We start from the raw sequence: 24111 nt of genomic DNA on the forward strand, positions 1-24111 counted from the left end.
CTGGAGTCAGATGATGAGTAACAGGTTACAGTGGATCTGTGATCTATATGTGATGCTGCTGTGGATGCCCATTTCACACACAGTGAGGTTGATCCACCTTTTATTCTTCATTTGGATCCGCATGATGTTGCAGATGATGGATGTTACTGATACGGTCATCTCAGGCACAGAATTCACAACCAGCACGTCCAAGGTAACATCTTTATATTACCGTGCTTGCGTCCTGAAATATGTGTTAATGCTGCTGTGAGAGCTGTATCTGCTGTAGCAATGCTCCACACACAGTGTGTCTAAAGGCTTGTGTATGTTCTGTGTAATAGCTCATAATTTGGGTGTGGGTTAAATTATAGCAGGGAACCATTATTACAGTTCAGATTGGCAACAGCCACCAGATTGGTGATAAATGTGGTACCATAGGCTCGTGCACAAGTTGTTGTTAGACGAAATGTCTGAAAGTCTTTGTAATAGTGATGGCGTGGTTTAAAAGTACTCAACCATGGGGTCTGACACCTTTCTGAAACAATCTCTTACTGATAATGAGGCTTAGTAAAGCAGCACTCCTCTAGATGAAGTGTTGAGCGCTGCTGCGTAACGAAGAGCAAATCCAGCATAATTTAAAAATATGCTGCCTTTATTTTTTAAAGCTTTGATCACATTTTCACATTTACCTGGTATACAGTGTAAGCCCACATCAAACAGTTATTTACTATTTATTCATATCCGTCCTGCGTTGATTCCTCAGCACAGGAATTACTCCTTATTTCATAAATTATTTCAGTTAAAGGAATTAAGTTGGGAGATACAAACAAGAAGATTGCAATTCACAAAATAATGGAGTTCGGTTCTGACACATTCTGGAAAGAGGAAACAAAAGCGAGTCGATGAGCTTCTTCACAGAAGTGGCACCAATGGAGAAAAGCGCGGGGGCCCTTTTGGAGGCCGGTCACAGCAGGATTGTCTTCTTCGCCCTTACAGTCCGCTTTCATCCTGCAGCAGGACAAACGTCACATGTTCAGTTGACATATCGGACAGGACGCCGGCTCTCAAATGACTAACAGGGGTGTTAATAAACTGGAGAACCGTGTTAATATGTAGACATCTGATGATACAGTTCACATGTGAATGTGGACGTTCTGGACAAGTTTCCACCGAAGCACATTGCTGCATACTTTGGATATAATGTCTAAAGATAAGTAGAAGGACGCAGGTCATCAGTAGATGTTTAACTATACGCTAAATGTGAGCTTAATCTTTAGCCTGTGGATTTGTCTTGTCGTTCGTACAGTTCATGTTGGTGTTTATGAATTTTGACTTTACGTATTTTCTGTCAAGCTGCTGGTTTACTTATTGCACCTTCATGGAAAGAAATCTGTCACTGCTTTTACATCATGTATTTTTTTAAGTAATTCTTTTAGCTGCTGCATCAAGAGGAAGGTATTGGAAAATGTTATCTGAAATATCTGAGACATGGGAATGTTTTTATGACCTTAAAGGTTTTTGTTTAAACTAACCCTTTATTGTTGAGTTTGGTGTTTTAGCTTTAGATTTCTTTGTGCAAGTTTGGATTTTTATGTTACATGCACTCATTGCACTTTTGGAAAAATGTGCTTATTTGTGAATTTGCACTACAAACACAAACAAGCAGAGGTTTCAGATTGCATAACGACTAAAGACAAACAAGAGTTAAATTAGCTCGGCTCTGCACAAAAGTATGAAGATCCTGTTCACAGCAACTTAAACCTACAAATGGCACATTATGTCTCATATCAATCAATCAATCATTCAATTTGTACATCAGCCATAAACTGCTCTGTAAAAAGATACATTGAAAAGGTTACCAGATAGTTAGACGACCATTTTTGCACTCGAGTTTTGCATTTTGTCTGTTTTTGAAATCATTTGTAATTACATTTGGATGTGAGGATGGTTTAGGTTAGTGAAATAATGCAACGTGCACTACTGTGAAATTAATTTGCCTACTGAACACAGCCCTGAAACAAAGTGTATAATGTGCTCACTCCTTGAAGTATCTTTTAGAACTAAACAAGCGAGAGGCGGGTGTGACTGAGAACCAGAGGGCCTGTGGTGCCTGCTGTTCCCACATGGTAGGAGCTTGAGCACCTATTTTCTGAAGCAGCGGTGCCAAACCCAGCTTACAGTGAAGAAAAAATTCTGTAATCTCATTGTTCAGACTGTCTTGTAATTATAAACCAGAAAGCTTTTGTTAATTTACAATTTTGTTTTCTTTCCTGAATATCTGACGCTCATGCTCTGGATCACAACCTGCTTTATCAGCTATTTTACCCTACACAGGAACATAATTTATAAAAAATAAATTATTAATTGAAAAAAATAAAACAAGCATAAAAAAGGTAAATTTTCTTTATAATATGATTTCTTTGTGCAACCAGAGGAGTCGCCCCCTGCTGGTTATTAGAGGTATTAAGGGTTAGGGCACATATACACTGGCTCTACTTTTCCTAGAGCTTTTATACAGTCTGCAGTCTAAATTAGTTTATAATACAAAGCATAGATTTTTTTTTTAGACCTTGTTTCCCAAAATGCTTAAAAATTCCTTTAAATTAGTGCTGTTTCCGTCCCCACTGGGAGCCCTTTTCCTATCAACACAGGATCCAAACTACAAAACTTGTTTTTGTAATCACTGACAGGCTGGATGGAAGTCATGACCCACAATCCAACAGCTCTAAAGAAATTCAGTCTGGAAGTACAAAATGGCCAACGGCCATAAATGGAGTTGCTGAGAAGAGCTGATTCAGTTCCAGCAACCAAACAAGCTACAGCACATTAGTGAGTCGTCACTACGACTCTCATGTTTGAATAAACTGTTTACAATTTTCCTGCCTCGAACGTCTGACCTCTGAGACTCACAAATACACTCAAGTGATTAGAAGGAATTCCTCTACCCTCGCCCAGCTCAGGCAGAGGTTTAGGATTCGTTCACTTACGTCTTTGCTGTCCCGACAGTCTCCGCAGATGCATCCCAAACAGCCGTTGATCGCCTGGAGGCCGCAGAGCACAATTTGCAGCAAGCCCATGGCCAGCAGGATGGAGAACAGAACGATGTTCCACAGCACTATGTTTTTAGGGTGCACACATGTAGTCCACATATCCTGGTTTACAAGGTAGCTCCCATTGCCCCTGTGAAGGAGCAATGAGCAGTGGAGCATAAGCAGTGACCAGAGCTCGTAATAACAGCATTAATGAAAATATGGATGGGGACGGGGAAGTGAAGAAAAAGCGGTGATGGTGGAAGAGAAGGAGAAAAAAGTGTGAGGTGGAGAAAGAAAGCGAGTTGTAAAACTTTTCAACCTTACTTATTTACATAAATATTAAAGGAATACTTCTGAGAAATAATATATATTTTCTTTCTTGCTGATATGCTCTCACATCCCCTTAAATCAACACAAAGTCTGGAAACAGGTTAATCCAGTCCAGACAAGAAAAAACAAGTCTGTGCCGCAGCTCAAAATCTCACGAAGATCTTGTTTGTTTGAAAAATCAAAGATTAGATATGATATAATTTGATATTTTAGAACATTATTTCATTATTGCTACAATCGTGTAAAAAAAAATATTTCACAGGGCCTAATAGGACCTGGCTGGATCAACAAATGTAAGCTGCCCAGGTCCAGTGACTGCAAAAGAAGCCAAAACCATCACCCCACCACCGCCGTGCCGACAGCTGGTATGAGGTGTTTCTGTTTATACGCTGTGTTTGGTTTTTACCAAATGCAGCACTGTGCATTATGTCCAGACATCACAAATTTGGTCTCATCTGTCTGAAGGACATTGTTCCAGAAGTCTTGTGGCTCATTCAGATGCAGCTTTGCAACCCTAAGTAGTGCTGGGATGCTCTTTTTACGGGAAGAGGCTTTGAGCTTGGGTTTTTCACAGGACTGCATTTTATTACAGGCTCAACGGCGAGGGTTACCAAGAACAGCAGTAAACAGCTGTTCAGTAAACTGAAAAATGAATCACAATGTCCAACTTGCACAGTCTGAACATGCAAAAGTAAGGTTATGTCCCTGATTTATATTAGTTAAAGTTTTTCATTGATCAACATCCTGCAGTATCTTTTCTTGAAATTCCCTTTCACATTAAACACTATCGCTGCAGGACAGTGCTTGATCAGCGTTTACTCTGCAGGCAGTAAATATTTATATGTGACATCTTCAAACTTTATTTAAAGGCTGTTGAAGGTTAAAGCTTTCCTTTCCTCTAAACGGCATCACAGAAGTACAGAGTACATTACAAAACAACGAAGTAAACCAAAATACACTGATACGTAAATGAATCATTTCCCTTTTTGCAATCTAGAATTCTGAAAAATTTGTTTCCTCAATTTGATATCTTATCGCAGCCTATTCATAGTGACACAGACAAACACAAAGGCATCTTTCCCAGCCTCCTTCCTCGCAGCAGATATAGAGCACGTCTTATGATCTGAGAGAATCACTTCTTGTTTTTCATATCATCCTTTCAGCACCGTTAGAAATATTAAATAGCAAAATAGTTTGGGCTAAAAATCGACAGTTGACAGAACAGAAACGAGAAAGAGGAACTTAAAGTTTTCTGGAGGAAGGACAAGCCCAGGTCACATGTTAATAACCCAACATGTATTGTGTAATCAGACTTGTTTTTCTTGGTTTGCCCTTTAAACTGCTGTCATAACAGACAAGCCTGAATATTAACAACAAGCTCATATTTATTAACAGTTGTCCCAATTGCATGATGGGCCTTTATCTTGTAAAATGACTCGGCGGTGACAATCACTTTGGGTGGATGCTTATGTAACCCTTTTAATTCCATCTGAGTATCGATGAATATTGCAAATGTTTAAAAAGGTCAAGAAACACGTGATGGAACATACTGGCTCGCTGTGCCACCTACTGGACTTTAAGAGTATTGCAGGATAGGGGTGAAAGGGGAAGGTGACGTAGAGAAGGTGGCACTGATAAAAAGACAGGAAGCTGAGCTGTACATTGGAGGGATAGTGGATATACTGCACAAAGGAAGATGAAGATGCAGTCATCAGGCAGGAGGAAAAGAGGAAGACCTCGGAGGAGGTTCATGGATGTTGTATAGGAGGACATGTTAGAGGGTTGGTGTGACATAGGGGGATGTTATGGATAGGGTGATACTCTGTGCCAAACTCTAACAAAACCAGCCAAAGGAAGAAAAATAATACAGTAATGATTATATATTTTGGTGCTTCTCAAAGAAAGCTAAAGCAGTTAAATATAACTTAAGAGAAAAGAAGAATAACTGAAAAAGGAAATGTATATATTTTATCTGCCTCAAGGGTATCAGTCAAGACTATAATTACCGGCTCAATCTGCTGTTTCAGTGCTTATCAAAAAGTACATTTAAAAATATAATGATGAAGGTGGGACACTCACGTGCCCGTGTCTTTAAAGGGGTACTCCCATTTGCCACTTTCCACCTGGCACTTGGGTCCAACAGCCAACCCTGCTGAGGCGACACTGGTGCAGTAAATCCCTCCAAGAACACCGACGGCGGAGGATATGACCGAGCTGAACATCTAAAAGAAAGATGAGAACATTCAGGTGTTTTTTCACTCATGCAAGAGATTATGAATTATTGTAACTGTACAAGTATGTTTGTTCTTTAGAGAGATTTTTTTAGGTGATCTCTTTGCTGTCATTCATCATTTCTTTCTTTATTTTTTCTTCTTTCTTTTTTTCATTTTTCTGGGACAAGTTCATGTTAATTTTACTCAAACTTAATGTGGAAAACAAATGGAAGGAGCCATGAATCACTGTAGGAGACACAGAAGTTATGTGAAGCATACAATATACATATATATATATATATATATATATATAAAACCTAAATATTTACTGTTAAGGGTTTTGGTTTCCATATTGGGGTTTTTTTTTTTATAAAAGTCCATGAACAGGGCTTGGAAAAGAGAGAACTTCTATTTCAAAGAGAAAAGTGATTTCCTTTTTTGTTTTTTAACTTTTTTTTTCTGAAAACTTGCAAAAATATAAATAATCAGGCCCTAAAACTAAAACATTATCAACTCAAGCATTATGGAGCTTTCTTTTAATAATAAATAAGCAGGTCAACTTAGAGTAAAGCTAAACACAAAAGTTTACTTTATCCCCTGTAGAAAAATTATTAGGTTACTAATTAACTGATATCATATTTTATGGCTTTTATCCAATATGTAAAATATAAACAGTGCTTAAAAATGTATTAAACTGCCAACCAGTGTAAGGTTTAGGCTGCAGTTGCCCTAAATTAACAGTGTTGGTAATAACATTAAAAAAAGTTTCTGTTATAGTGCCTGTAACGGTTAATCCACCAGTACAAAGAAGCTCTTTAATCAAAACAACATTTTTAATGCTAAAATATAAGTAATTTTGTTATCCAGGAATTTTAAACAGCCAGTTTTGATTACTTGCTAATATAAAAATCTAATGCGTATTAATAAATAAAAATATCATTTGTAGCTTTAATCAAATTTTTTGCATTAAAAATCAATATTTGTGTTTTCTTGTTTTTATGACAGGTGATCTGATGAATTTACCAACCCCTTTATGTACTGTTGTTGATATCACTGCAAGGTTATCTACCCAAAATAAAAAGGAATGGCAAAATGCACGTCTGTGATGTGTTACTGGACAGCGATCACATGGACAGTTCATGCACACAGTGGCTTTCTGCCTATGCTTACTCAAAGTTAGCCATTTATGGTCTCAGTGCATATAATTAACCCAGAGGATCGTACTGCCTCCAAAGTTAGCAGCCTTTCAATGCAAACATAATTTTTTTTTATTTCCCTTTTTCTTTCTAGGTGTCAATGACCTAAGATGCTAAAAGTCGAAGCAGTGCATATTTTAAATTGCTGTCTGGTTATTCAGACTTAATGGCTCCTCACTTCTGTAATTAGCGACGTAGTTCCTAATAATCAAAGAGAAGTGAGGATCTGGAATTCAGATAAAGAGCTGTACTTCTGCAAAACATCTTCAGCAAAACTTTAAATACTTATTGTTTGAAGTACTAATGATTGTCTTTGTCAGGCGCACCTCAAACAGAGCATGTGGGCACATTAATGATCATGCACTAAAGTTTGTCCTTTGGACTTTTATATACCTTTTATTACACATCATTATCAGTGCAGTCCCCCACACACAACAGTATTGTGTAACATTGGAAATGCAATAAATCTTTCAAATGATTTCACTCACCCGGCAGCGGTTGCCACAGCAACCTTGTCCACAGCAACCCTTGCCCCCGGCCCTGATAGCTGAACAGCTCGGACACAGCATCTGACAGGTGCAGAGACGAAACATTACATCTGCTATCAAAAAACTGTTTTTGTTGTTGATGAATTCTCTCAAAAAACTTTTTTTTTCTATTTCTTTGGGTCCACCCACAGGTTACATACTTATTTGTGTGTGCGCATGTGCACAATTGTGTGTGTGTGTGTGTGTGTGTGTTTATGTTCGCTTATCTATCAAACCAAATATTTGTAAATCCTGCATCAAGGTTTACCCAGCAGGCAGCGACATCCCAAAGTTAGACGAAAGGGATCAAACTTCCTGGTCTGAACTGAAATGTTATACTGAAGTACAAAAGATTAAATATTTATGAATTATTTATTGATAGTGATAGCTCACACAATGTCAAGATAGTCCCCTTTTAATAAGGGAAGTGTAATACAATTTAACTACTTTAGCTTCTTTAATAGCATTAAGGAAACTAAAGTAATGAAAGCTGGCAAATTAATGTAAACGCTACAACATTTCTGTCTCAATTATAGCAGCATAAATACTTTAGTAATGCATTTAAGTGAATTTATTTATTTTTATTATTAAAGATCTTTTATATGAGTGGTGTGATTTGGTTACATTCATTATTTATTTTCAGAATGACTTACATTTACATTCTTCTTCAATGTTTTGGTATCTAAAGCATGTTCTATGTACACATAAGCTGAGCTAGAATTAAAAATGTTTACTCAGTGAGTCATAACACATCTTTAAAATAATCCTTAACCATTGTTAAAGGTGCTGCTTTTACTGGTTTTACATATGACAAGTCAAATAATAACATCACGCTGAACCCCAAACCACTAATAGGCTGATAGAGACAAAGAGCCGTGTACTATTAATAAAAATGCTCTAACAAAACTCTTTGCTAATCTAAAAAGGATCATGCAGTAGTAATTCTCAATAAAACTCAATAAACGTAAGCAGTTTAACTTTACTAGTTTACACTACGAAACGTAATGGCTGAAAAACCCAATAAAAATGAGCAATAAAACATTTCACCAGACTCTCTGCGTGGAACTGGTTTACTCACAATCAGGCCTCCTCCGAGGAGCCCCCCCATGAGCCAGACCTCGGTGGAGATCTCGCTGGTCTTCAGTTGCTTCCCGTCGGGGAAGAAGAGCAGCAGGTTGGAGATGATGCAGATGAAGGCTGAAGGCAGCAGGACCAGGCCCACCAGGCGGGCACACTTTCCTGTACAACACATGGCTTAAGCTTCTTTTTTCTTTCACTTGGCTGCTCTGTGGATCTGACTCCCCTCTCAAGAGGAAGTCGGTGAAAAGTGCAGGAAACCAAAAAGAGGAGGTGAACGAGAGAGAAAGAGAGAGCGAAAGAGAGCGAGAGAGAGGAGATCACCTGTGGTGGCTCACGTCACGAAACTCAAATACAAGCAGTGACCGTTACAGCGGGGAACAGAGAGGGAACAAAGGCCAGATGTTGGCGTGGGTGCTACCGATTTCTGATGTCAGAGCTGGGCGTCTCCTCACACATCTTAGATAAAGATGAAAAGTCTTGAGGTAGAGACTTATATTTGTAATGTAAAGTTAACCAGAGAAAAAAGTGAACCACTGATAGACTACATGGAAGGGGGGGGGGGGGGGGGGGGGCTGTGTATGTGTGTGTAATTGTGAGTGTAATTGTGTTTGTTTAGAGAGCTTTATCATTCTCTTAAATGGCCTTTGATACCTGCTGAAGATCTGAGGTCATTACTGCATACATATCAGTCCACCCATGATTGAAGGGTGTGCTGTTAACGATTTTTTTCCATGCACCTGAAACAGTACTAAATGTCCAGGTCCCTTGGGCTCAGAGTCTGGACAGCATATAAAAAAAGAGAGAAGACAAAAATGTGTACTAGAAATGACTGCGTGGACTCACAACTATGAAAGTATCAGCACTCAGGTCAAACTCCATCACCTGTGATGGTACCTAGGGGGTTCTCGGGGAAGGATGATGCCAATGCACATTTTGCAATTATTACACCAGCCGGGTTCTAAAAAGGCCTGAATCCATCTCAGACCTGCCACCCACCGAAAATATTTGGTGAATTTCAAAATGCAGCATGTATGACAGAGGAACCCAAGAAAGCACTGAATCACCTCTACACACTGTGCTGCATGACGACGATTCACCACACTGATAAACATGTCACTATAAAAAGACTATTTGCCCTCATAAACATGAGCAATAATTCTGAATAAAATGCAGCTGACAAATACAAATCAAAGTTTGATTTATTTTTGAAATAATTAATCATTAATGAAAACTGCTCATTGTAAATTCACTGTGTACCAATGACGTAAATTTCCATTGCATTTAAATCTTTCCATTGTACTTAAATAACAAAATTACAGGGACTTTTTTTTTTTTTGCATGTAATCAAATTACTTAACGTGGGCATAAATATTTGTGAGTTCATGCCACTTTACAGGAAACGTGTCTCGTTCAAAATGAGCAAATATTTTTTCACTAAAAGCAATCTATTCAATTTCAGTTCAGTTTTATTTATATTCCTGTTAAAAATCCCTTTTAACAGAAAGAAACCTCCAGCAGCATTCAGGGTCACCTAATCCAGCAGTAACTATAAGCTGTATCAAAAAAGAAAGTAGAAAGAGTGTCTGTCTCCTAAATCCAAACTGGAAGCTTTAATATTTAGATATTAATCTAGAGCAGAAGAACTTGTTTTGGAATTAAAAAATAATAAAACAAATTATACCACATCTCTTTAGAAAACACTGGACTGCATAGCAAATGTAATTCGCACAGGAGCAACGTGTATAAGAGACCCACGGAAGCAGAATTTGTATTTTTAGCAAGTGGCTGTGTTCTTTTTAATGAACAAACGTGTGAGCCAGTGCAGCGGTGTGGTTCACTGAACAGCTCTGCACTACAATGAAAGCCTCTGGCACGGAGAGCTCTGAATACAGAGATGCTTGTTCAAATCATTGTGATGGTTTAACCCACTCATGGCATTTAGGAAAGTTCTTGATGACTTTATTTCTAAGTATGTAGGAAACACAGATGAACAATACAGGAAACAACAAATCCTTGCCTCTTCTTCCATCTGTTCAGTTTGGATGCCTTACATATGTCCGAGCACTAAAACTAGTAAACATGCCCCGCTCTGCCTTACACCACAGCAGCTTTATTCACACTTTCTGGTGATGTACAACCTCCGAGTGTTTTACTTTGTCTGATTAACAATTTAAGTGATTCTCATCCCACTTTTCTCGCGAGAAAGTTGCCAAAAGTCAGGTCCTGTGCAGTCCTGAAATAACGGTCCCAGTCTGGTCGATGACGCTGCACCCCTGCCAGCCAATAACGTGAACGGTAAACAGCTGTCACAAAGCCTCCTAGTTTCGCGACCCCCTGGCAGCCGTCGGCAGACCTGAATTAAAAGCCACTTGCATTACCATAGTTTATTTCTTTGTCACGGGACAGCGTAGTTGGATAAGGTGACATAATCCAGAAGCGTCTTCAGCTACAATGACAGGCAAGTGCACCCCTCTCACCCCTCACGGAGTCTCAGCAGCCTCGGGGGTCATTTGTTTAATCACAGCTCACACAGGTTTGTTGCCTGTCATGCGCAGATCAAGTAAAGGAGCTCGTTTCAAAGTGCCTGCAGGCTCGGGACAAGGCTTACTGTCCATACAGCCGCTTCCCTGTCGGTGCGGCCGTGTTGACAGCAGATGGCGCCATAATCACAGGTAATAACAGAGAGGAGTGTGTTTTGCAAATTCATAAAGTGCGGGTGTCATAGATACCGTAATATTAAGTAATGGATGAAAGTGCAATTAAGCAAGCAGGCTACTGTCCTTAAGTGCAATTAACGGTGGCTTCATTTCGGGTGCTTTTTATGTGCTTATTAGTTTATCTCCAGATTAAATGTTGTGATAAAACTACAGCACAACAGCAACAGCAGTTATAGTACTCGTATGCTTCTCGTGTACTAATGCACTGTTTTTTGTAATCAAGCAACAAAAACCAGATACAATATTTATTCATTTCTAAGATCCTGTGCTTTTCTTAATTATCACATGTATATAAGCATTTTTCTTATATGCTCACATGTATACATTTTAGGTTTTGATATTTAGATTTGTTTACTTAGGCTGATTCGATTGCAAGTCAGTGCGCTGAATTTTATTTCTAGTGTGCACTCAATGGTCTATGTTCTTAACGACAGTAAATGAACCCAAGTACTCTTCCACCGATACTACTCACTATATAACATTATTCAATTTTCACTTTTATTTGACTGTTCTTCTAATATGTGAATTTGTGTTTATCTATAACCTCATACTCACAATTAATATACATGTTTGTGTATATTGCACTGTAGTAAATGTTATCGTTTGTTTGTTGCGCAGGATTTTGTAGCTCCTCATAATGCCGATGTGCTCATGTGCTGCTGCAGTGAAACTTTCATTTCGTGGAATAAACCTATAAACTTTATTTTATCCAATCCGCTTTGATCTCATCTGGCACTGAGCTTAACTTAGCCGTGAATTTCCCCAATGAGAGACAATAAAGGATATTGCTATTCTATTCTATTCTATTCTATTCTACTCTATTGTCTGTAACTTGGTTCAGTAGTAAAAACGGCATGCAGAAGTTATAATACAATAATGTGATCTCTATAGAAAGTAAATAAAACTGACAGAGGCAATTTCCTATCGTAATTCTTTTTATATATTTTAATAGTTTCGGCAGACTTTATTTATAAAACAATTTACGAATCACAGATTTTGACATACCAAGAGAAGGCAGTAAAGCAGTCAGACCCAAATGTACACCTCACAAAGTACGATTGCTTTTCAAAAGCCGGAGATATCAACTATGATTTTACGATGCCTCCCAGTAGAGCACTGTAAAAGAGCCCAGGGTCTAAGTATTGTTAGGATTCCAGGCTGCAATGTGGAGAATGCATCTTATGGACTGACGGTGTGTGCCGAGCGGACTGCCATCCAGAGAGCTGTGGTGGAGGGCCACAGACAGTTCAGCGCCATCGCCGTGACATGGTAAGACACTCAGTCTCAACAAAGCACGTTGCAACATATTCCCGAGCGCTCATCCTCTCCTCTCCTCTATGCAGTGACATCAAAGACCGCTTTGTTGGACCATGCGGAGCGTGCCGACAGGTCCTCATGGAGGTGAGGAGGTGTCTCTAAGGATTTTTTTTCCCATCTAGGAAAGTAACCCAGGAATCCAGGAACCCATATTCATCCTTCCCTGTAAAACACATCTACAGTGGGAAGTAGCTGTGTGTCCTCCAGCAGGAGAAGCTGCATTTTACAGGCTTGTTAAACTAGAACAGTAAAGTGTTATAGCTTTGCTACAGTGAAGGGCACTTTGTATCAGCAAAAAAAAGCATATTTTCGCCTCCTAAAATCTTGTCATAAACATTTAAGATTAGATAAGATTTATTATGTGTCCTTTCAGAAATTAAAATTGTACCTTTGGGGAACTGGAGGCATCACACTTACAGATATCAAAGACAGTAACAACAAGAAAGTGCTGCAGTAAAACTGATGAAGATCAAATATGTACGAATATGTGCGAGTGACACCCATATCATACCACATCATATCATGTGTCACCTGGATTTGTTCAGGAGAGTTATACTGCAAGGTATAAAAGACCTCTGGACACGCGACATTCATAAACGTGGCACCCTGTAGCTCCAGCCCGATGTTAGTAAGGTGCATTCACCATGATACATCACTGAGCATGTCTCGCCCCTTTCCCACCACTTGTGATTCTCAATGTTGGGTTATACTTTGTTGTTGCTGACTTGCGATCTTCCTGCTGATGTTTACAGCATCAGAAGGGATGTTTTCTGTAATCCAATAGACCATTTTAATCAAAATTAAAAACACAAACCACTCTAAACCTCATGCTTTACATACATGTAGCTTTTAGAAATATAATCCATGAACTTTATTTTGTTAAAGATGACCCATTATTGTTAGACTCGCCATTTAATCCAGTCCAATGATATTTTATTCCAGTTGAGTCTTGCCTGGGCTTTGAAATACTTTATGTTAGGAATAAATTATAATTTTGGAAATGACCCATTTTAAGCCTTGCTTGCTGATATTTTTATATCTTTTTTGCTCTCTCTCTGTGTTTCACAGTTTGGATCAGACTGGACTGTATACTTGACCAAGCCAGACGGCTCTTACAAAGAAACCAGCCTCAGTGAACTGTTGCCTTTAGCCTTTTCCCCATCACATCTAGCTAAGAACTGATGAAACCTCAGCGAGATCCTTCTTTGGCTGATCTTACAGTGACATAGCAAAATTAAATAATTAAATAAATAATAAATAAAAATAAAATAGCCTGTAGACTTCTATCATCTTTGAAGTTATTTTACGATAAATAAATGTAATTGTGATGCCAAGCTACCCATAAACAATAAAGCTTATTGTTTAAACAATAAAGCTTATTGTTTAAACGTCTGATGTTTTTTTGTTACGCAAGCGAGGCGTTACCAGAGAAATCTCACGATGACGTTTATGTGTGTGTCATGTGACCACGCTGGGCGTGTCTTAAATTAGTTTCCGGAAACATGGAGGCTGTACTGAGTGATGTGGTGGCTCCTGAAGACCTTCTAGTAAGTTTTCACGTTATTAAACTTCTTCCTTGGGATTAAAACACACATTTAGCATATGAGCGACTTTTCCTGTCGCCCCACGGCGTCTGTCAGTCGATAAACGTTGGTACTCGGGAGAAATGTGACATGTCGACACGCACTTAGTCGCGTCACGTAGCTAGCTCGTGCTAATCATCATGTTTATGAGTGAACATCCGGACACTGTGTTATCGTAGTTTCGACTAATAAAACAGTTTATGGCTAATGTAGTTTGGCAGTGATGTTAGACTTTACTTTGTGAACTAACCTGCTCAATAGCTGAACATTTTAATTGCTCCTCGTGGATACACAACAAACAATACTGAGGAAGGGTCAGGGCATCTGCTAACATAAACACAATCGAAGTGACTTTTTCTGTAAATGAATGAATAATAATAAAATATGAAACCAGGTATAAATTTTAGGTATAAATCTGGGACTCTCCACCATTTGACCTTAGAACTGAAGAAGCTTCTCGAATGAGAGGTGAAACGTCTTCAAGTAACTTAAAGAAGTCCAGACGCTTTTCTTTGCAAGCTCCTTTGACTATTTTGCCTATTTTTATAATTCCAGAAATTTGAGAAGAAATATAACAGCGAGCTGGCGAAGGGTGCTGTCTCCAAAGAAACAAAGTTTGAGTATGCTTGGTGTTTGATCAGGAGTAAATACTCACAGGATATCAAGAAGGGGATTGTACTTTTGGAGGGTAAGTCCACCCACTGCACCTTATGTATTTATAATGTTATTACTTTTCTGTTGGCTAACAGGATTGTTGCAAGTGCCCCTTGCGGTGTACTGAAAATCCAGATAGCTTAAGTCATCAAAGTAGCTTCCTTTTTACCTCGTTAAATCACCATCGCGACTGATGCTGAACACATAACCTGGGCCCTGTACTACAAAGCGAGTTCAACATAGCTAGGATTTCTTTCAGCTATCAGGATTCACTTACCCTAACTTTTGGGAATCAGGATAAACAGTTACAGGAAGCTGGTTATCAACTCGTAAAATTAACCAGAGCTTTCCCTTGCACCACAAAATAATGTAACTGTAGTAACTAAAATTATAGAAATGTCCTTGGATTGTAGACTTGGTATAGGTTTCCTGATGACTCTTTTCCGTTGACCCAGTGCTGGTGCTGTACTTATTCAGTTTGGACTTTTTTGAGAACCAGCCCACAGTTCAACATGAGCATGTATATTGCTGCAGTAGTTAAGTCCAGCTTCTTTCATTTAAGAAAACTGGCAAAGGGGACACCTGTCCTTTCATCTGGAGACTGTATTAGCTACTTTTATTATGTCTCAGCTTGATTATTGTAATGCCCTTAATGTTAGAGTTACCCATTCTTCCCCGTCGACTCGATGTTGGTGCAGAATGCTGCTGTGCTGTGCTGTGGGCACATTACACCTATTCTGCCTGCCTATGCACTCTAGAGCCCAAGTTCTTGTATTTGTTTTTAAATCCTTAAATGGTCTAGGCCTGTCTTTATTCCCACCCTCCTGTCCGAGCTCTCTGGTCATCTGACTTGTTGTTCCTATGTGGATAAATTGCCTTTTCACATTAGACAGTCAGCTACGTGTCCATTTCAAAAACCCATGTTAAAGCACATTTATATTCTCTGACTTTCTACCCAGCATGAGACATACATCTTGCTTGTTTTTGTTTTTATTTTATTGCAGTTTTTATTGGTACTGTCTTCACTTCATTTTAATTTCATTTTTATGTACAGCACTTGGTGTCTTCTACGACTGTTTTTAAAGTGCTTTATGAATAAAGTTGGTACGCTATGGACTGTTTCAAACTAATAGTTTAATCTTTTGTTTGGTTTTTGTCGTTATTTTTGTTTTTCCGTAGTTATTTAACTACATTGTTAATGAACATCGGTATACAAAAAGTGTAAGATGGAAACTGTGATCCCAGGCAGGTCACTTCAAAACTTTACAGTAAACAAAGACTTGATAAGTTAAAAGTGGGAACAGAGCTGGTTTAGTTTCAGCCATTGTTTAAGATGAGCCTTAAATGTGTGAGAAGTAGAGCGCTCCGTTATTCCCACTGATAGACTCGTCCTTTAATTGGTTAGTATTTTGAGTAGTGACAGCACAGTTTGTCCAAATTTAGTGAACCTATAAATTACTTCACAGTCCCCTCTAGTGGTGGCACTAGTGCTAAACCCACAGTCTGTGCTTGCACTAATAAATAAAGGAGGTTGGCATGTCCATGTAAAGTCTTATACATAAAACAGTCAATTTTTAACATTATTAAAACTCAGGGATTTGTCATTCAACACAGCAAAAATATTCCAATCTTCAAATGGGAATAACTTTTTTTAATCAAGAATTTTTGTGGAGGTTTTTTTCCTTTTTTTGTAAATAATGAGTCTATAGATTTAAGTGTTGTTTCAGCTGTTAACAATCAGGTATTGAAACAACAAGCAATACAAATAAAAGAATTGTACAGTCTAAGCTGCGATGACCATCAGAGCCTAAGTTGCTGCTGGATTGCCCCTGAGGGGGTCCTGGTGCCCGGAACTGGATGAGCGTGAGTGTGTGTGCGTACAGGTCTGTGTGTCTCCATGTTGGGTGAGTGTGTGAGTATTTTCATATGTGTCTTTGAGGGTGGGAATGCATGTTTGTGTCGGGTCTTAGACTCCACCTCTCTCAGAACATCTCCCCCACCATACTCCCTGCCAGTGGCTGGTGCCCCCGCCTGCTGGTGCACTGATGGTTCTCGGTGCTCGGGTGTGTACTGGCTCACTCTCGGCTGTTGCCTCTTAACATATTATGCATTATTAGCACTGTATGCTGCTCAGTAACATTCAATATGTATTATTTACTGTTACTGATGCTCATGTTGGTTGTTGCTGTGGTTTCCTACTGTCTTTTTGTTTGATTTTTCTCTTTTTTTTTCTCCTTTTTTTTTTTGGTTGTTGTTGTTTTTTTCCTCTTTTCTTATAAAAAAAATAATAATAATGATAATGATGAGTGTCTTCAGTGAGTCATTGCGGCAGCTCCTCCTGCGGTCGCTGAGGTCAGCGTCTTCAACTTTGGAACCAGCAATTTTGTGGTCTTTTTCTTTCTGTATAAATGGGTGGAACTGGTTTTGGATTAGGCACTGGCACTGCGTCACTGGAAAAGCTCAGCACAGCCTGCTCCATTACCTGCACAGTGATTATTCTTGTAACTTGTGACTTTGTGGCTTCCGTGTGTTTTCAGCTTTCCTGGTTTGAAATGTGTGTTTGTTTGTTTGTTTGTTTGTTTGTTTGTTTGTTTGTTTGTTTGTTTGTTTGTTTGTTTGTTTTTCTCATAGAACTGGTTCAGAAAGCATCAAAGGACGACTCCCGGGACTTTTTGTTCTACCTTGCAGTGGCCAACTACAGACTCAAAGTGAGTGGCACTTGTTTCTTCTTCTCAGTTCAGGTTTATGGGAAACAAAATGAAGAAACAGACCTGAAGAAATCTCTGCTTTTGTATCACGCTCCTTTTGAGCTTCAGATAAGAGAGAGGGCAAAGGTCAAATCTGACAGACAGAGCAAAATATTTCTCTCTCTGCCTTTACCTCTTACTTCCTGCTCCTCCCTAAAAGCATGTCATCTTACTCATTGGTTCGCATTTACAGAGGGTTTTTCTAATTGGTCTAATCCTAAAGTACTTCTGAGGCATGGTTACATACACTACTAGGAAAATGTTTCCTTAACACCCAGTTCTCTGTAAAATAAATGTCCTCACTTGTATTTCAGTACCATAATGTGCTCCTCTCTGACCTCCCACTCACCGTACTTGGAAGATAACTAATCAGACCTTCAAAGTCTGCAGGTCACAATGACCTCGGTCTCTTCTGTGTTACCTTTTGCACAATGAGCGTACATGAACGCCTTTTACCTGACGATCTTCAACACATGATGGGTTTCTTTCATGCTTTCCTGCGTGAATAAAAATGTCCTTTTTAATGATGCCAGAGAGACATGCCATTTAATGAATCTGTGGAAAAGTTTTGCCACTGAAGCTGGCGGTTACCCTGCCCGCATTCCCAACGAGCCAATCAGCAGCTGAAGCGGTAAACAAACGAACCAATCACAGGCATGCAGTGAGAGCTTCGTGACCGTTTGAACTCTGTGGTGGAAGACATAAAAAGACGCAGATAAGCACACTTATTGGTATCCTTGGTTTGCCGTGTCCATTACATGAATCAGCATTTGTTTCGAGTGCTCTGGAGGGATGACGTCGATCATGCCGGCACATTCAATCGAGGAGCGTTGTGTAACCTGGATGCGGATAGCAGGCGGAGAAAAAAAAACGTTTTTAGACCCTTTATTACGAAGCAAAGTCCCACTGACCACAGCAATTGCTGCCATGGCTCTATCTCCCCATTAATTTAGATAGCCGCTTGGAGGTGTTACAGGGGTGGCTGTCGAGTGATGAGAGCTGCTTTTGGAAGGACTTCCATAAACTAGACTTTCTCTTCTCCCTCCAGGAATATGAAAAAGCTCTCAAGTATATCCGCATTCTCCTAAAGAACGAGCCGGGGAACAAGCAGGCTCTGGAGATGGAGAAGCTCATCGACAAGGCTTTAAAGAAAGGTAAGAAAGAGGCACTAAATGGTTTCATAATAAAAGTGCTTGTGTTTTGAAAACTACATCCTGACCTTTTACCTCTTGACATCTAGATGGCCTTGTCGGCATGGCGATCGTCGGGGGAATCGGCCTTGGCGTGGCCGGTTTAGCGGGCCTCATCGGCTTGGCCGTGTCAAAAGGAGCTGCCAAATCCTAACTTGGGTGTGAGAGGGAACATGGATGTTTTGCTGGACTCACACACTGACCAGCCTGCATAAAAATAAAGCTTTTGTACTAAAAGCTTGGAAGACGTAGAATTCTGATCTGAGGGTGAATATAAACTGCGTTATTTAAAAGATTTGAATATTGCCAGCTGTAACGGGTGAAAATCGTCGTACATACATTTGTTGACACACTAATAACCTGTCACTTCCTCATTTGTCGTTTAAACAAACTAGAATAGGAGATGTGTCGTTTAACCCTTATATAATTTTTATACTGTGCACTTCAGCCCAAATATTTACAGCTTGTAAAAAGAAAATTTGTCCAGATGCATGATTTTGCTTCAGTTGTTGTTCGTTGCATTGATTTTTGAAGCGTTACAGAAAGTGTTACTGATGAAGCGGAAAGTGAAGCCTGTAATCCTGTAATGAGGGAAGAGAATCATTTGTTTGGTGGTGACGTCTCGGCCTCTGCTGAGGAGGCAGTGAGCAGATGTTTGCATTTACTCTGGACACGCAGTTTCTTAAACTTAAAGGGATGCAGCTCTTATAATGGAAATTAAACAGTTTTATGTTGTGTAAAAAGCATTTCCTAACATTAATATTACCGTAATGGGTTGTTTTCCATCTCTATTAATAAAATAATTTTCAAATGAGAGATTTGTGTTGTATGCTTTTGATATCTCAGAGTAACACACACACACACACACACACACACACCACACACACTACTGTGGAGTAAAAGCTATACTTTAAATTCTTTTGCAGCACAAGTAGCACAAATAAGCATTTGATTACATGGAGTCCTCATTATAATAAGAAGATATTAAAACATTGAGCAATGTATTTATATGGATAAATACATTGTAATGAAATGAAATGAAAAGTCAAAATCTGAATTTTACATAGTTAGCATAATTAGCCTATGTTGTTTGGGATATGTATTCACAAGTCACATTTTAATTGTACGTTGAAGCCTTTTATTCACCTGACATCAACAAACAGCACACAATCACCAGTTATCTAACACCTATGTCTGTGGGAAGAAGCTGGATTGCCCTCGCAGAGAAATCCACGCAGAAAGGATCTAAATGGAATTTAGACCAAGAACCTCAAGCAGTGACTGCACTGCTGTGCTTTAAAAAAGAAAATAATAGTAATTGAATCAAATAATTAAATGAATCTACAACAGACTCAAAATTGTTTAAAATCCTTTTATAAAATTAAACGTAACTTTAAAAACATGTTATATACTTTTGAAGCTATTTTCATATTTACTTTTGAACCTGTTTAATGATACTAAAATATGCATGTATATTCTTTTTATTCGTTTGCTATTTGATAATGAACCGATAATCTGACATATGCGATATTGCGCAGTGGTGTTCCCATTACTGCCACGCATAACACACATCAGATCAACAAACACGGTGAACACAGCAGCTGTGAGCGCGGTGTCAAAGCTGTAGGTCCCGTCGAGTCACCGGCTCGCTCCCCTGACGATTCCCGGTCCACCTGACTGGTTTGTTAAAGAGCGGGAGCGCGCGCACGCAAGCTTCCTCACACACCAAATGAACTTGAACGCATTTAGCTCCCGAACTCCTTATTACCACAAGGCATGTTTATGTTCACACGTCCCTCAGTATTAACGCCTGAAGTCCACAACAGGCTCCGTATCAGATTTTCCTTCCTGCTTCACCTTTGCGCACTTTGGCACATCAGTCAACAGAATCTATGTAAAGCTCGATGTTCTTCTGCACCCAAGCTGCTCACGGGGTTATATAAAGGACCTGTTTGTGCTCCATCAAAACTGTCAGGGCTTTATTGAGATGAGAGCAAGATGTCATTCTATTTTATAGATTTATGGGACTGGTGTTGCATAGGTGTCAAAAAAATTCCATTTCCAAGTGCTCTTTTGTTTAAGAGATTTTCAGTAGGCTGCAGCATTTAAGTCACAGCACCGTTTTAAATCAACCAAACTCTGATTTTCATTAAAATGAAAATAAACATTGCTGTGAAATTTTAGCTTCACATATTAAATACTTTTCCAGCTGATTTTTTCTTTTTTAAATTACCGAATCAATCAACCGATAATATATTGAAAATATGAAAGAAGACCGGCACTCCTGCAAAGTCCCATATTCAAGAACGCATTAATTAAAAAAAACCAAAAAAAAAAAAACCTTCAAAGTTGCAAAAAACAACTTGTGACAATTTTTAAATGATAAACACTTGAATTACTCAATATTGTATAATTAGACATGCAGAATACTTTTTAACATTACATTTTTAGTCACAAAAATTAAGAAAACTTTTATTCACCTTTCTTATTTTCTGCTCTGCTCTTTGCAAAAAACATGTGATGGTCCATAGTTTGAATGTACAGTAGGCTACATAATAATTGCTGTTCAATTTAGCGTCGTATATGTATTAGAATTAAAGGCGTGTTTTTTGTTTTTATGACATACAATGTTTATATCGTTTTTCTTGCACATTAAAATCAGAGGCAGTAATTGAAAATGCTTATTTCAAAAGATAAACTATTAAAGATGAAAGCCTGAAATGTTGAATTTTCTCACCATCAAAATAAAACGGGGTCTTTAATGTGGGACTCGTGCATCAACAATGTCTGCATATTGGCTTATTAAAATATGTAGTCCTGCATATTTGAGCACACAGTTTCTGAATAGTAAACAGTTCACTGCACTATGATGCTAAAACAAAAGATAGAATGCTTTTAAACATCGATTTATTAGTCACAAAAATGAAGAAAATGCTATTTTCATTTCATTTTCATGAAGGATCGAGCGAATAGTACAAAATTCTGGAGTTTCTACGGTACGCCTGTAAGTACAACCTATAATGAAGAGCACCTCCCTTTCTTCAAGGCCCCACCCACGTTCCTGTCATTGTTTCACTGATTTCATAAAAAGTGGGTCCTTGTAACTGATGCAGATACTGTTTTGTTTAGGTCCAGCATCACTCCAACACAAGACAGCTTATAATCTAGACATGGTTTGGGATGAAGAAGAACTGAATGGCTTTAAAACACACGGTGTAAGAGTTTCTACAAGGAAACAGGAGCCAGGATTCTGTAACACTGTAGCATTTTTCCTACCATATCCATAAAGATCAATCGATAAATCAAAGTCCGATATGAAACCCCATTCTTATCAATGTCATTTATTAACTGTTAGATTTACAATGAGGGATTTGGTGCACACAATGTGACAGCTTGTATTGTGATTGTCATCTCTGAGAGTTTAACCCTCGCACGAGTTCGCTCACTCTCGATCATCCTCATATCTTGACCCTCGGAGAGATTCAAACAGCCAACATCTTTTTACAACGGGGAGGTTTATGGAGGCTATGGTTTATGTGCCGCGTTATCAGCGCAGTGGGTTGTTACTTATTAACCCGGGTGAAAGGACCGAAACTCGGATCGGCCCGAGAAAACAATCATTTAGGTAAACAATTAGATAAAACCATATCTGAAGAAACAAATATCCAAACAGAGGAGCAGAAAATAGACATAATGTCTAACTGACCCCCGAGCTGTCTCCAGCTTCTTCCCACGCGAGGTTTAAACACACTTAAATATCAATGATTCATCAGAGCTGGTGTAATTCAGCTCAGCTTCAGTGCGTCTGAGGGCCAACGTCCGTCAAGTATCCAGCGGGTTTAACACAGATACTAATGTGTAATCACCGCGAAGGAGCACAGTGTAGAGGCTCGCTTACCCCCCGCTGTGCAGGTGTAACTACACTGTAAATTAAGGTTGTTGTATAATCCAGTTAAACAGCAGCTGATTGCGGGCAGACACAAGGAAAAGCGGTACATTTTACTTTTTGTCTCTCTTTTATTGTGCTGTTCACATGTCATATTCATCATAATGTGAACGTGAGTCTGTCTTTGTATGTGGGGCTGTGTCGTGAAACAGAGGCCAGAGGCATCTGCGGGAACAAAGGCTGTTTGTGTCGCAACCGATCACAGAGCGCTCACAAAACTTTACAGGAGCGAAGCAGAAGTCAAAATGAAGGTCGAGTTCGAAGATTGTGAAGGGTGTCGGAATTATGGAAAAACTCTTAACCCTTGTCCTTTGCATTGCATTTTTAATTTCTTTAACTGATGATGTGTTGTTGCCGTTTCTTTTTAATCTGGCATTAACATAAATGACACCATGTGGGTGCTGCACAATCACAAGACAAGTTTCTTCTACTGTTTTTTTTTTTTAAAGCACAAGAGTGTTTTTTAAACTTTTTTCTAAAATTAAAACAACAATAGCACAGGAAATGGACAAACAGCACAGAAAAGAGGACGAGCTTAAACAAACAGGATAGAAAGGGGGTCACGTGGTTAACTATAGTCTCACCATCATCATGATGTATATATAGTACCATGAAAAAGTGTTTTCTGAAAAGTAGTAGTAGAAAGATTTCTTATTTTTAGTGTATCTGTCCCAATTACATAATGTGTAAATACAAAATATAGTTTTTAAAGGATTATTTCTTCTATGGGGGGGGGGGGGGGGGGTATCCAAGCCTACAACAGAACAAGAACAAAATAAATGAATAAATAAATAAATGTGCAGTTCCATAAATATAAAGTACTAATAAAGAAAGGGAGAGGCTTATTGGTAAACTTTGAAAAGACAGACAACAGAGATGACCTCTGTTTGTAGTCAGCAGCCAACTGTACACACCTGGAATCTGGTGACACAGCCATGCTGCACAGCTCTTGAGACAACACCAGTGCATTCAGACCAAGTTCACGAGGCCGTTATTTAAGTGAATAATGAATATGAACAATTAACTGTTATTATTATAACTCATAGCATCACTTAATTGCAAAGCGAAATTATGGCTTCAGTGTTAAATGTATGTATTAATAGTATTATAAGAAGGAGAAGAAGACATTATATAATAATACAGAAAAAGGCTATGGTCAAATATCTTAATACACACACACACACACACACACACACACATATATATATATCTATATAGATAGATATAGATATATAGATATATATAGATAGATATAGATATATATATATATATATAGATATATATATATATATAGATATACATCTCCCATCTGTGTTACCCAACCTTCATTTCCTTATAAGCCTTGTGGATTTTGCACCATCTGCAATGCGGCTTTTGATCATTTTTCATTATACTTGGATACAAATTATTTAAAATGAAAGATGCCAAATCTGTAACTTTCTGGAAAGTGGAAAATTATAGTTGCTCTTTGAAGTTTCGACCTGTTGCTCATCAGGACAATGTTAATGTTTACCCAAGCATACCAACATTTGCAAATTGGCACTAGACTCTAGTAATAAAATCAAGATTTATGTGTGGAAATTTCACCTTGTAAGTCTGT

General features: G+C 38.6%; 3 protein-coding genes across 4 annotated transcripts; 2 read left to right on the forward strand and 1 right to left on the reverse strand.

Moving 5' to 3' along the window:
- Nucleotides 1–505: 505 nt before the first annotated feature.
- On the reverse strand, nucleotides 506–8718 carry tm4sf5 (transmembrane 4 L six family member 5). Its single transcript, XM_084924069.1, has 5 exons — nucleotides 8356–8718; nucleotides 7239–7319; nucleotides 5421–5563; nucleotides 2967–3159; nucleotides 506–987 (listed from the first exon to the last, which is right to left on the reverse strand). The coding sequence occupies exons 1-5, from the start codon at nucleotides 8527–8529 to the stop codon at nucleotides 970–972; spliced, it is 609 nt and encodes a 202-aa protein (XP_084780195.1). The 5' UTR covers nucleotides 8530–8718; the 3' UTR covers nucleotides 506–969.
- A 1862-nt stretch (nucleotides 8719–10580) lies between these two features.
- Nucleotides 10581–13841, forward strand: LOC146391218 (cytidine deaminase). Of its 2 annotated transcripts, none has more exons than XM_084924071.1 (5): nucleotides 10581–10815; nucleotides 10913–11029; nucleotides 12184–12343; nucleotides 12418–12475; nucleotides 13460–13841. In XM_084924071.1, the coding sequence occupies exons 1-5, from the start codon at nucleotides 10809–10811 to the stop codon at nucleotides 13571–13573; spliced, it is 456 nt and encodes a 151-aa protein (XP_084780197.1). In that variant the 5' UTR covers nucleotides 10581–10808; the 3' UTR covers nucleotides 13574–13841. The 2 variants fall into 2 exon arrangements, with proteins under 2 accessions (XP_084780197.1, XP_084780198.1); XM_084924072.1 differs by having other exon boundaries at nucleotides 10588–10815; nucleotides 12232–12343; nucleotides 13460–13744.
- Nucleotides 13832–19381, forward strand: fis1 (fission, mitochondrial 1). Its single transcript, XM_084924070.1, has 5 exons — nucleotides 13832–13938; nucleotides 14530–14662; nucleotides 17260–17336; nucleotides 18424–18529; nucleotides 18616–19381. The coding sequence occupies exons 1-5, from the start codon at nucleotides 13894–13896 to the stop codon at nucleotides 18717–18719; spliced, it is 465 nt and encodes a 154-aa protein (XP_084780196.1). The 5' UTR covers nucleotides 13832–13893; the 3' UTR covers nucleotides 18720–19381.
- The last annotated feature ends 4730 nt before the right edge of the window (nucleotides 19382–24111 follow it).

Source organism: Perissodus microlepis, chromosome 3 (genome assembly GCF_051167445.1).
Source record: "Perissodus microlepis isolate ML-2025 ecotype Zambia chromosome 3, ASM5116744v1, whole genome shotgun sequence".
NCBI lineage: Eukaryota > Metazoa > Chordata > Actinopteri > Cichliformes > Cichlidae > Perissodus > Perissodus microlepis.

Excerpts from the sequence above, each read along its gene's own strand:
- tm4sf5 (XM_084924069.1), bottom strand. The coding sequence starts at position 8,529 with ATGTGTTGTACAGGAAAGTGTGCCCGCCTGGTGGGCCTGGTCCTGCTG. Across the intron at positions 5,564-7,238 it reads GCTGTGGCAACCGCTGCCGG|ATGTTCAGCTCGGTCATATC; the intron begins GTGAGTGAAATC and ends TCTTTCTTTTAG. Across the intron at positions 3,160-5,420 it reads CCCTTTAAAGACACGGGCAC|GGGCAATGGGAGCTACCTTG; the intron begins GTGAGTGTCCCA and ends GCTCCTTCACAG.
- fis1 (XM_084924070.1), top strand. The coding sequence starts at position 13,894 with ATGGAGGCTGTACTGAGTGATGTGGTGGCTCCTGAAGACCTTCTA. Across the intron at positions 14,663-17,259 it reads GGGGATTGTACTTTTGGAGG|AACTGGTTCAGAAAGCATCA; the intron begins GTAAGTCCACCC and ends TTTTTCTCATAG. Across the intron at positions 18,530-18,615 it reads CGACAAGGCTTTAAAGAAAG|ATGGCCTTGTCGGCATGGCG; the intron begins GTAAGAAAGAGG and ends CTTGACATCTAG.
- LOC146391218 (XM_084924071.1), top strand. Across the intron at positions 11,030-12,183 it reads AGATGGCGCCATAATCACAG|TAGAGCACTGTAAAAGAGCC; the intron begins GTAATAACAGAG and ends GATGCCTCCCAG. Across the intron at positions 12,476-13,459 it reads GCCGACAGGTCCTCATGGAG|TTTGGATCAGACTGGACTGT; the intron begins GTGAGGAGGTGT and ends TGTGTTTCACAG.